Here is a 13911-nt window from a genome sequence, read left to right as displayed (position 1 = left end):
CAAATTGCATATTTACAATCCAAAGGCGAGGTCGCAGACATACTGAGCGAGCAAGCTTGCTGCTGTTTTGAGCATAACGTCAACACTCGCGTGCCTCCGTCATTATCGGGGGGAAAAAACTATACTATGAATTATGAATTGACGCTATGTCTTCTGAATACTGCACTGCAAAGAGAATCATCACTATGATTGACCCATAAAATGTGTGAAATATTTTCAACTTAGCTGCTGTAGTTTACGGAGCCCCGTAGGGGACATGGAAAGAAAAAAATATGATGGTTAAAAAAAAAAATTTTTTTAAAAGAACGAACTTTTGCGTTCCCTCGCAAAACTTTTGCGAGGGAACGCAAAGAGACTGTGGTAAAGCTGGAAACATATTCACATATTCAAACTTCTGGGATCAATAAGTCCAAAGTGAATGGTTGAAACAAAGCAAACCATACCTATTTCCAACCATGGCAACACAGACAAACAACTACAACCCAGTTTTTATCAAAACGAGCCGTGTTCTGTGCAGTCTGACTTATATTGACCTCTGTGAGAAGGCGGCAGCGAGACCAGAGCACAGGGACCGTCTAGAAATGTCTTCTTTTTCATCTGTATTATGGCGGTTGGCATCAATGTTGCCAACTCCTCGGTCAGACAAGTATCTATTGGCTGTTCTGAAAGGCGATAAATCTTGCAAAAGTTTTACGTCATCTCGCAAAAGTTTTGCGAGGGAACGAAAAGTTTGTTCTTTTTTCTTTTTTTTTTTACCCATCATATTTTTTTTTTCTCCATGTCCCCTCCGGGGCTCCGTAGTACTCAAAGGTTTCACTCTAAAGTGCTGTATTTTGCACTGAAGCACTGTAAATATGTTTTTTTCAAACAGCTTATATTGCATTTGGGTGGTATACTGTACACTCGTTGGGTTGAACGTACAGAAATAACGTACCAGTTAATCTAGTTTTTATTCTACATTCCTACTCTTTTCAGTATTCAAAATTAAATCAATCAGGAAAAATACCATTCCTCTCCTGAATGCTTTTTTTTTGTCTCACCATCTGCCCCATTGGCACCCACTCTACTCTGGTTTCAAGATGGCACATGGAATAGCATATAGTACACTGTTATTAACACTTGCATCTTGCATTACTCTCACCAGTACTGTATGCCCATTTTGCCCATTTGGATGTTTTTGTATTATTATTGTTGTTTTCCTGCCTGTCCCAATTCAGAAATAGTTCCAGAAGCCTACATTTAGTTTGGCACAGCAGGTAAGCGGATTTTAAGCGTGAGTGAAAATGTGTAGACTTTGGATAAGCGCATACGTGAAGCAAATAGGAAAGTTCAATAAGAAGAAATGTGTAGGGAAATATACTGTATATTGTCTTAGAAACACATTTTACATCAAGGTTTGTTGTGTAAATGCTTTAAGCATCTCCCTTGGAAGTAGTTTTTTTACATTTTCTTCTGTGATGATTGTCTGTTATATCTTTTACGTGGGAATGCTGTCAGTGCAGTTTTAACAAGATTTAGACTTCCATCACATGCAGGGATGGGGCCGATCCGATACAGTATTGGTATTGGGTTCTGATACCAGCATCACAATTCACGCACCACCTGCAGAGGTTTCCGATCCATGAGCCACGTCTGTGCTTTTAATGTGTCAGCTTGTTGTTGTCAGCAAACGTAGCTAGGAGAACGTCAGCAAACAGTAGCTGTCTCCACACACGCACTGCAGCCGTCCTCATCACTTGGGCTGTACACACACACACACACACACACACACACACACACACACACACAAGCGCTCCGCCAGACGTGCTCACAGCCACACAAAACAGCCGTACATCAACGCAACACCAAAACTTCTGCTTCACTACAATATCATACTTGCCTGTGGAGAGGAGTTTATTACAGCTTCATATAAAATCAACACAGGGTTTCCCCTAGGATTTTTTGAAGCTGTGGTGGTGGGCTGCACGAGGGCGGAGCGCCTCTGTGTTGTGCCGCTGCTGTGTCTGCATTTTTTTTAATGATAAATAGCAATTTTTTGAATGACTTATTTATCTTATTTAACTTTTTTCAACAACTAGCAGAACATGAACCAAGGACACTGCAAAATTGTTAATTTAATGGCAAAGTTGCTGAGAGCACTGCCAACATTTAAACTGTACTCTATTTACAAAGCACATCTCCACTCAGTATGTTCATTTGTCATTAAATACAGGTGTCATGTTTGAATAGAACACTTACAAATATAACACTAATATAATACTAACAAGTGAAGCAAATATTCTTTGGTGAACTACTCAACATCAGCTGGTGAGCTACTTGTTGGAGGCTCCTGTGAGCAGCGGCACAACTTTGACCAAAACTAGTCTTATGAAGACAAGCCATAAGTTTTATAATGATAACAAGAGAGCAAGATTGTTAAGTAACACTTTAAAAGTTGTGATGATGATTGATGATTGATATATCCCATGAACGTAATAGCCACTTGTAGCTTTGAGCTAGCTAGATTCCGCCATGATCACACACGCTTGCATAGATAGGCTTAGCATGTGACAAGCTGTCGTCAATTGACTACGCATTTTACGAGCTATTGTTCATTCTCTCGATAATAGTGAAAAGTGAAAGTCAACACAAGACGTGTCGTACCTGGTCAGACACACACAAGTGCCAGCAAGGCAGACAAGTGATTCCGGTGCATGCTTATCAAAATAAAGCACGGTGAAACATTTTTATGATATTTAAAATTGTTTTCAAATTAATCGTGGTCAATATGTGCGTAAATAATAAGCTATATATTTATCTACAGTATATAGAATATTAGGGATGTCCCGATCCGATCTTCAGGATCGGGATCGGCTGCCGATCTGCTGTTTTTGTGAATATTGGTTAATATCAGCTTCCGCCATGAGATCGGGCCGATCCGGTTGTCGTATCACATTCGTAACTCTGAGCCACGCTCCAACATGGTCGGTGCAGTAAAGCGCCTCAAAGCTGGTTGCCACTCTGCAACCCCACCGTGTAGACATGTTCGGTGTACCGTGGTGAAGTTATTTTCACGTTGGACATTGGATATTCGGCTCCGTAGGGGGCACTGCATGTGTGGAGACAGCTATGTTTGCTGATATTCTTCTAGCTACCTTTGCTGATAATCTTTTGGCGTGGTTGCATATTAAAGCAAACAGAGCTGTAGTGTTGGTATCGACAGATATCTAAATTCATGTACCGTGATCAGAATACGAAAGTGGAAAACCATGGATCGTGCATCCCTAATGACACGCAAAAGATGAATAAGAATTTGGTTTACTTAAAGCATGTCAACAGAAAACTGGAATAAAGCAACTTTTAGCACTTGCTGACCAAGCTGTCAGAGGGAATATTGTCAGTAAAACTGCCAATTAGTGTTTTAATACTCTGCGTTCACCGTCAGTCATTCATGTAAAAGTATGTTTGAGTTTGAGTAATTTGTCATCATTGAGTTTAGCTTTCAATGTCATCATTTGGTCATGTTGTGATCAATTAGTATAATGAACACTGTTCATATCAATCCATCTAAAAATGGTACGTGGTGGATGGATCATATTAATGTGGCTGAGCCTGTTGGTGAGCCCATGATGCTGATATTTGTAGTGGAATATCTTGATTTAGTGGCTGAATTCTTGAGAAATTGCACTCTATCTGCAGCTTCCAGCTATTTATTGGTACTTTTTTTTCTTTTGGACTCTGCCACTCCATGATTATTATAGTGTCTAAAGGAATGAAAGGAGCGGTTGGTCAGTGGCCTCAGTGTGTGCACTCGTCTAACTGTGTCTTTGTAAAGTCTCTGTGGCGAAGGTGGTGTCTATACTCCTAACAGTGTGTCTCCAGAATAATGAGCGGAGAGCACAGTCTCACGGCTGTTATGTCCTCTTGTTCCTCCTTCCTCTTACTGTGTCTTCTTGAGCCTTTTTCACAAGGCCTTTAAACATACTTGTCTGATTTAAACTACAGTACTCATACTACATTGTTGTGGTAAAAATGCCTTGCCCTCAGTGGGGTGACAACCCCATCATCAACAGTGACTTACCCCACTTGGTCCCGTGAGCCCAGTTGTGGTCGGATTTTGGTGATGAGAAACGTTCCGGTTAGTTATTTGGGGAGTAATACATTTGCATGACAAAAATGCCTCCTCGAAAAAAATCAGACCTCACTTTCTCTGACGTCGTATTATCAGCTGTCCATTGTTGTGTATGTGATGAAGATGCTGTGACCCTTGCATCTTTGTCGGCTGTGGAACACATGCGTAAACAAGATGGCTGCGACGCTGGCGGCCGCGGCATCGTCATTACACACACAACAACAGACAGTCGATAGCGCATATTAATACGACGTCAAAAAGGTAAAGCTGAGCGATTTGTTTGATTTTTTTCGAGGAGGCATTTTTGTCATGCAAATGTAATGTAACGCATATTGTTTAGAGAAGCCAAACTCTTCACATTAGTAGCCCCAGCAACTAACTGGAACTATGTTTTTAATCACCGAAATCTGACCAGAACTGGGCTCACGGGACCAATTGGGGGGTAAGTCACTGTTGATGGACTACACTGCTGATGGGGATGTCACACAACTTCATGTCAGAAAGTCCACACTATCCCTTTAAATGTTCATGTCTGCACACAGATTACATATAACACAAGAGCGTTGTTTCCCCTATTGTGGCATTTTATTGCTCAATGACGGCAGAGTCAAGCTTTAGTAAAAAATACAGTTACATGCACTTTATCAATTACAATCTGGCAAAAGACAGATGTTTGGGAAACATTCTGCCATTTCAAATGTCTTGATTGACTAATGACCAATTAATCATTATTTTTACAAGATGCATTCTGTATGAAGACACTGTTGATATTTGTTCCCACCTCCATTGGAATTGAGAGGAATTCCATCTTTTTCCTCAGATGTTACTTCCAGTCTGCACTGTTGTTTAGTTGGCACACCACATTGGTGCTTTGCTACACTGGGGCACAGTGCATTCTGGGTATTTTTTCCTTGCTATGTGTTGCTTGGGGGGGTCAGGGGGAGCTATAAATAAACTGCGCTTTCATGGTCCATTCATTTGGAACTCACAAAGCATCACTCACACAGCGTGACTTGTATCGCCCGCTGTACTTTCACAGATCCGCATCACAGATCCAAATCTTTGCCACATGCAACATTGTATTCTGATTCACTCGCAGCTATGCAAACATTGTAGTCTACATTTGTCCGTATTCAGTGTTGGTGTCTCCATCAGTGTTTGAGCCTGTATGAGTCATGAGTGCTTTGCTCATATTATCTGTATCAGTTTGCTGTGGTGGGAGTTTGCACCTGTGACGATAATTCAGGAAGAAGTGAACTGCATCTGTGATGCCAGTGCAAATACGAGTGCTTGTTACCATGGAGACCTCCTTGGCATGCTGGTGCACGACGTAAACCAGTGGCAAAATATGAGGACAGTGTTTCTAAAATGTGGTGGAGGTTTGCAAATATGCATGTCTTGTTGTGTCTGCTAGGACATAATGTGCTGTTTAGCAACAATAATGAGGAGTGTGGATGAATACAACCCCTAACTCAGCTGTGTCCTGCAAAAATGGCAAAATCTGCAGTAATTTTACAAGAATAAAGTAAAAATATTAAGAGAAAACATTTGTAATCTCACAACAAAAAGTTATAATATTATGATGAAAAATAACCAGTACATAAAGCTGAAATATTAAATAAAAATGTTTTCTTAAAGCCGTAATATTATGAAAAACAAACAAGACAACAAAAAGTTGTAATTTTTTCAAAATTAGGTTGCAGACAAAGTTATAATGTTACAAGAACAAAGTCAAAATATGGCAATAAAGTCATAATTCCAAGAAGAAAATTTACAAAGAAGATTTGAAATAGTGGGGGGGGGGAAACAACAGCAGAAAAAAACAGCTGTAATTTTATGAGAATACAGTAAAAATATTATCAGAAAAAAAGATTTTACAAGAATAAATTCTTAATGTTAAGAGCAAAAATAATGTAATTTTAGTAGCGCAGAGCTGAAATATTATAGAAAAAAAATATATATTTTGTTGTTGTAAAAGTCGGAATATTATGAGAAAACAAACAAAACAAAAAATGGCAAATTAGGTTGGGGAAAAAGCTAGAATATTATGGGAATAAAGTTGTAAAATTACAAGAAGAACATTTTCGAAGATTATTCAAGAAAGTTGAGGGACACGAAGTTCATACTAAGAATACTCAGTACTATGATGTGTTCTCCTTACTTGAAGACTTACGAGATTAATGTCAGTCGTATTGCCCCTTGAGAAACAGCTGCTGAAATCTGAGGGGTATACTGTACTCACTTTTGTGAGATGAGTCAGCCCGGTGATTGACTGGTGACTTGGCCATGATGTACCACACCTCTCACCATAAGTGGTATCGTCCCCTGAAAGGTAAACCGTACAGACAATCAGTTTATGGAAAATCCTTCATGTTCCCTTAATTGATTGCTGTGTTTACCGCTGTACTTGAGACACCCAGCTCGCTGTCATTCGGGGTTGCATTGCGGATGATCAGGACAGCTGGTACTGTCAAAACACTCGCCATTAATCATGCAATGAGAAGTTGCTGGAACTCTGTTAAGTTTGACATTAGTGTGATATTACACCATTCTTCATTTCATGTGAAATTGTTACCTTAAATATGTGTTTTTGAATATTGCCTGATTAAGTACAGAGTGACTCTGTGTCTCAGAGTCGGTGTGACAGTGTGCTTTTAATGCCTTATTGTCTCTCGTCTTTGTTACGCGCTGTCATGAATAATTAAGAGGAAGCGGTGGAGAGAGAGAAAGCGGAGTCACGAGTTTCTGCTGAGTGCTTGTTTAGAATCTCAATCAGATCAGACTACCTTTCACAACTTCTGTACTGTTTCTCTGCAGACTCACTTTTTAATTCAATTGAAAGCATTAATGGTTCTCTTCCATAAAAAAAATACCTATCATCTCCGGTTGTTTTTATGTGTCAGAATTCAGTCTACATCAGGGGTCTCAAACTCCTCTTACGTGAGGCTGGGCCACATCATGCATCCATTTTCTATACCGCTTCTACTCTTCAGGGTCGTCCTGGAGCCTATCTCAGCTGACTTTGGGCGAGACGCTGGACTGGTCGCCAGCCAATCGCAGGGCACATATAGACAAACAACCATTCACGCTCACATTCATATCTATGGACAATTTAGAGTCCTAACCTGCATGTTTTTGGATGTGGGAGGAAACCGGAGCACCCGGAGAACATGCAAACTCCACACAGAAATGCCCAGGGGAGAATCGAACCCAGCACTGTGACTGTGTTGGCCAACATGCTAACCACTCGACCACCATCCGGCCTCATGTATTCCACAAAAAGAGCAGGGTTACCGCTACATGTAATTGATCGTGGCGGCCCGCCACTACAAAATAAAAGCCGCCACACCTTACAAATGAGTTTGTTTTTTTTTTAACTTGAAAAGTTTTTTAAGTTTAAAATTTTAAGTAATATATTGTAAGAATGGATATATAAGCATGCACCGGAATCGCCTGTGTCTTGCTGGCTCTTGTGTGTGTCTGACCAGATACCTGACACGTCTTGTCTTGACTTTCACTTTGTTTCTTATTATCAGGAGAATGAACAATAGCCCGTAAAAGGTGTAGTCAGTTGACGATAGCTTGTCGCATGCTAAGGCTATCTATGCCAGAGTGTGTGATTGCTCACGTTTCAATCTCATTCCACTTTCTGGCATTTTTGTTTACATGCCTGGCTGGTGGAATTGAGCTAGCTCGTTTTTGAGCTCCAAGTGGCTATTACGTTCATCGATCATCATCACAACTTACTTTTTAAAGTGTCACTTAACAATCTTGCTTTCTTGGTATCATTCTAATACTTACAGCTTGTCTTCAAAACACTGGTTGTGTGTCGAAGTTGTGCACCTGAAACACGTAGTGTGTACAGCTTTAAGATAGTGACGCTATCACAGGGGTCTCCAACAGGTAGCTCGTAAGCTAACAGTAGCTTGCCAGCTGATGTTGAGTAGTTCATCAAAGAGTATTTGGTTCACCTCTTAGTATTTTAAGTGTTCTATTCAAACATGACCCCTGTATTTCATGACAAAGAAGCACACTGATTGGAGATGTGCTTTGTAAAGGAAGTAGTGGCTAGAATTTAAATGTTGGCAGTCACATAAAACACGAATAGCTTACCTCTTCTTTCTTTTTGTCAAAGTAGCTTTAATAGTGCTGCAAGCTAGCGACACCTGTGCTAACATAACCCTGGACTCTGAATTTATACTGTTTATACAGGACAGATTTCTATAACAAAAATATTGTTATTTGGAACTAAAAAATGCATTATTGAACTATTCATTTCCCACGTACTCATATTACTCTAAAACAGGCATAAAATTAAATGTAGGTCTATGTTAAATACTACAAAATGTTGTACTTTCGTACTAGTCACATAGTACTATTGGACTAAATAGGTCAGGTAACAAAAGGAAGGTCAACATTCACTTTAAGTGCTCTCAGCAACTTTGACATTAAATTAACAGTCCTCGGGCAAGACCCAGGACACTTTGGAAAGACTATGTTTCCCTGGCCTGGGAACGCCTCACGAGCTGCTGGGAGGAGCTGGATGGAGTAGCCAGGGAGAGGGAAGTCTAGGCTTCTCTTCTTAGGCTGCTACCCCCGTGACCCGACCTTGCATAAATGGTAGAAGATGGATGGATGGATGTCAGTGGGTTGTGTTACCTGTTAAAGTACAGTAGCTTTTGGGCGATATTAATGGTACGGGTATAATTAGTACCACAGTCAGTAGTGCCAGCCTCAGTGGGAAGTAAAGAGTGAGACACACAGAGGAAAAGTGTGGGATGATACAGGCTGCTGACTCATCATGCCTGGAGGGCTTATTCTGTGTGCCGTATGTATGTCTATTTGCTACTTCGCTATAGAAGACCATAAGAGCAGTTATCCACGCTCCATGCCGAAAGCAACATGGCTTGACTTGTAGCATGACGAAAAAGCGACCTTGAAAAGCCACTTTTCATGTTATGTCAAAATACTCATCCTACCGTCACAACTGTGTAAAGCCACATTTCACTGCCACTTGCTTCACTTGGCTTCCTTGCAGCTGGCATGTGAATGGTTTGTCTCTATATGTGCTCTGTGATTTACACATTCCACCTTGCATTCATCACAGTGAACACATGAAGCACACACAGCACCTGAGGACCAATTAAGGGAGTCTGGTGCCTTGCTCAACGGCACAATGCTTTTTTGTCTGTGTACATCGCATGGGTCATTTCTGCAGTTTGAAGTAAATGCCACTGGCTGCTTGGTACCACAGCTGTGCTTAAAGAAATAAACGCCCCTGCCCTATTATTATTCAGTGAAAAGCCTCCATTTAAGTGTCGATTTAACTGTAATTTACTGTAGCTATGCTGTTTCTAATTTTGTTTGCATTCTGTAGTGGAATATCCCATTTTTCCTCTGCGGGTATTGAATGAAGAATAAATACCAGAAATTGATGATGATATGTATAGCACTCATCCATCACCAAAGATTCTGCCAATAAAACAGCACTTCGACTTGAGACGATAACTGCACAATATCTCTACTGTATGCGTGTCTGTATGTGATTGTGGGACTGACATGGTGAAATGATATATGACAGAGTTATTGAACCACTTAAGTAAAAGTCGTCAAGCATATGTGAAATGGTGCGTACAAGAGAGAATAGCCCCTTTTACACAGTTGTTAACTCTAGTCAGGCACCCTCCTATTTTTCGTTTCACTGCATCTTGTATATCACCTTCTCTATTATGACTTCAGTCCTGATGTAATGATTGGAATGAATGTGATCCAGTAGATTAAGCAAACTCCACTGGTACTCTCCATCATCTGAAATCCTGCCCCACCTCTCCCTGTCTAATTCCCAGACCTGATCCAGGCCTCCCAGGACTCCAGTGTGAACGTTCCCCAGATGGCCGATACACTGATAGAGAGGGCGGGCAATGCCAGCTGGGTGGTGGTTTTCAAGGCCCTTATTACTACACACCACCTCATGGTGCATGGCAACGAGGTGAGCATACACACACACACACACACACACACACAGGCTAATTAGTATCATTCACGCAATGTGAAAATGATCGCTTTTTGGTCAAATGTAAGATGAAATGACATACATGACATTAAGGCATGATGCACCATATGACTTTTTGACGAGATGTTCACTCGTGAGGGAAACTGCATGTAGTTGCATCTGAATTTATGAATGTCATGATTACGACGAAAAATTAGAACACCCAATGAACGTCTATGTTTTTTTACACTACCTTTATTTTAATCATATTTAGAGATGAAGGTGGTATAAGTTCAAAATTACAACGAGCTCTCGGATCAACAAAGGCGAGCTGAGAGCAGGGGTCTCCAGCTTTCATCACTATTAGAGCTACTTTACTTAATCAGCACGAATCAAGCAGAACCAACAGGAATGAAACATTTTCAAAGTTTGTGCCACATTCGGGAGAGAATTACTACTTTGTAAGAATGCTGTTTGAATACTTTGATTATGTTTCGAACCCGTCTCCAATCATTCTTGCTAGGTTTATCACGATGATCGATAAATGGATTAATGGAACGCTAAAAAAACCCAACGTCGATCATTTTCGGCGCCCTCGATAAATTGACGCGCGTGCATTCGTGTTTGTATTCCTCGTCTCTCTTTCAGGCTGGATAACAAGAGTTCACTCTGCAGCTGTCTGTGCGCGCTGGTGCCACAGTGGAATGAGCGGCGAAAGTTAATCCTCCTGTCGCCTCGTCCCCTCTTTGTCCCTGTACGTGGAGGCGGGGCTACTTTGGCTAGCAGCAAATTCATTTGGCCAGCATATTATGTCAGGGTGGTCAAGAACAGAGGAGGAGAACAAAATGAAATAGATGCATCTTCAACAGAGTAACGGGTGGCCATCTTTCTGCAATCAAAGCAGGTGGAAGTGGATGTTAACATCGGTACATCCATTCCACTCTACCGAAAGAAATAACAACACAGCGCCTGTTAACATCATGAAATCTGCCAACAAGAAATACACTGAAGCACGGAAAAAGACTGAAAGGCTCAGACATCTAGATGAATGAATGAGCGCAATTCTGACATAGGCAAGACAGCACACGACTTAAAGAAGCAGGAGAAAATGCGACACACTTGTCAAATCTACAGTATATCAAATTAAACAGAGAAACCAAAGTACTTGTCATCAAAGATATTGTTGAAGTTATTTCAGGTGAAGTGGGAAACACCATCTATTTGAGAATGGGGTGTCTTAATGTTTTCCTCAGTAGGAATTTGCATCTTTTGTAAATATTTTTTGTAAAAGGATTGAATTTGCGGGCCATAAGTTTGTTTTTGGTTCATATTGATTTGGTCCATCTAGGTCTAAACCGATTACTCGATTAATCGAAACAAGCTTCAGATTAATTGACTAAGAAATTGTAGTTATTTGCCGCCCTAGTATCATGTAAATAAATGATGTAATGAATGGTTTGTTTTCATTCTTCTGTATATGTATGCCGTTATGTTACCATATAATATCCAGGAGATGATAGCTAGGTTACGTAACTCAAACAAAGGGTTGGAGGAGAATAACAGCGCAGAGCTGGCCATTCAGTTTGTCAGCCTTCCCATATGTTTTCCGAGATGCGTCACCCACTGTATGCTTTCACTCAAACATCTTAGCTGCCCCAGTAAGCGCCTTGAAAAAAAACAGATTGATCCATTTCTTTTTTTTTTTTTTAGTTAATCGTAGTTTAATCTTTTAGAAAATCGAACAGTTGTAACCGCTTTGGAAACGTTAATATTTTTCCATACTCGAGTTTCCATTTTACATATTTTTCCAGACCTGGAAATTTATAAAACTCAGATTTCATACTTTCCATACTTGCGTAGGAACCCTGTTAAGGGTGCGCCAACTTTTTTCACATGACTGTAGATTTGTCATGCCACTATTCATTCAGTCAGTCCGTCAGTGACCCTGGCCAAAAGCCTTCACATTCAGCAACAGTTCGACTATAGAGGTCTCTTGAGTCTTCTGCTCTCTGACACCATGACCCATTTATGTGCGCTCAGCTGACAGTAGACAAAAGCTATGAATTGGCAACAAGGGAAGAAGAGATAGATGGTGCTTTATAACCCAGTCAATTTCATGTTTTGACTGAAATCCTGAAGACACATAAGGGAAAGCAAAAGAAATGTCGCTGGTGTCAAGAAAATGTCAAATATACCGTACATGACATGACAAACCTCAGTATTGTGTTCTTAAGGATGTGGTGTTATGAAAATTGCAAGCAAATATAGACATAGCATTATACAGCCATCCATCCATTTTCTATGCCACTTACGGGGGTATGCTAGAGCCTATCCCAGCTGACTTTGGGCAAGAGGCGGGGTACACCCTGGACTGGTCGCCAGCCAATCGCAGGGCACATATAAACAAACAATCGATAGCATAATATAGACATATCATAATATAGACATGGCATAATATAAACATAGCAGTACCAACCCAATTAGTTAAACTGGTAATTTAATCCTCTTATCTGTGCAACGACAGACATAGAACAGACATTTCAATGTATTACCGTATTTTCCGGACTTTAAGTCGCTGTGGAGTATGAGTCCCACCAGCCAAAAATGCACAATGAAGAAGAATAAAAAACATATACTGTATAAGTCTCACTGGACTATAAGTTTTTTGGGGGGGGAATTTATTTTATAAAATCAGAAACCAAGAACAGACATTTCATCTTGAAAGGCAAGGTATAGTAATTACAATAAAATGGAGAACAACAGGTTATACGTAACGTGAATCGGTGGTATGTCAATGTAGCATATGAACAGTTATTCAGAAAACTATAACCTAAAGAACATAACATAACTAGTTTACTTGCATCTTGTAATGTGCAGAATATGATTTTCTTTTGGGGGGCATTTGTGTTCCGTCTTGTTTACATTGTAAATTTTCAGTGAGTGATAGGAGTCGCAGATACTGGCACACGAGCCTAGAGCACCCTCTCGTGGCTGTCAACATAACATACCGTATATAAGTCGCTCCGGAGTATAAGTAACCGGACCTGCCAAACCATGAAAAAAAAAGTGTGACTTATAGTCGGGAAAATACGGTATATATTCTTTATCCAAATTCTGTACGATATGTCTTACTGTATGTGTCAACCTGTCATGCATTGAGTTCTTCTAATATTTCACAGTAAAACATGTGTGTTTGTTTTCTCTTTTAGAAATTCCTGCAGTTCCTTTCATCAAGGAACACATTGTTCAACCTGGCCAACTTCCTGGACAAAACAGGCTCCCATGGTAAGTTTTTCTTATTCGCCCTCTCATAAACTGCATGCGACTCCAGAGCTACAGGTTGCCAATTCCTGGTCCACCGGGACATTGTAAGAAAGGTGAGGAAGTGGTTGATCTCAATTACAAAAAAAACTGGCTACTGATGGCTGAACCACGCCATAAGAACATCAGCAAACTCCAATGTCTCTGCACGCAGCCGTCCTCTTCCCGCACCCGCACACACACATTCAGGACTCGTCAGGCCTGTCACGTTGAAAATTACAAAACTCTTTAACACGACGCGCAGTTGCCAGGTTGCTATAGTATCTTTCAGCATGCTCCTATAACATTATTAACTAAAAGCATGGTGGTTTTTTGTTTGCTCTTTTTTTTAATCACTGTTTCAGTTCATTCTTGTATTTAGTGTTTTTATCACTGTATTTTATATCCTTCCTGTGTTCTGTATACAGTGTGAGTGACTTAAGTGTTAATCTAGATCTGCGTTTTGACTTACACTAAAATTTGACTTACGTGTCGTAGAAACGTAATT

The 13911-nt window shown here is 40.4% G+C and overlaps 1 protein-coding gene across 16 annotated transcripts in view; it reads left to right on the top strand.

The window, feature by feature from the left end:
* Positions 1 to 13911, top strand: part of snap91a (synaptosome associated protein 91a) — a 41713-nt gene that overhangs the window by 6085 nt on the left and 21717 nt on the right. For all 16 annotated transcript variants that reach the window (XR_008572002.1, XR_008572001.1, XM_054781392.1 and 13 more), the window contains 2 exons: positions 9958 to 10100; positions 13313 to 13388. Coding sequence is in view for 14 of the 16 variants with exons in the window: in XM_054781384.1 (XP_054637359.1) it covers positions 9958 to 10100; positions 13313 to 13388 (219 nt within the window). In the remaining 2 variants the exon portion in view is untranslated. The remainder of the gene's footprint in view (positions 1 to 9957; positions 10101 to 13312; positions 13389 to 13911) is intronic.

Source organism: Dunckerocampus dactyliophorus, chromosome 7 (genome assembly GCF_027744805.1).
Source record: "Dunckerocampus dactyliophorus isolate RoL2022-P2 chromosome 7, RoL_Ddac_1.1, whole genome shotgun sequence".
In the NCBI taxonomy this organism is placed as follows: Eukaryota; Metazoa; Chordata; class Actinopteri; order Syngnathiformes; family Syngnathidae; genus Dunckerocampus; species Dunckerocampus dactyliophorus.
The sequence above is the reverse complement of the archived record's forward strand: the minus strand, read 5'-3'. Positions and strand labels throughout refer to the sequence as shown.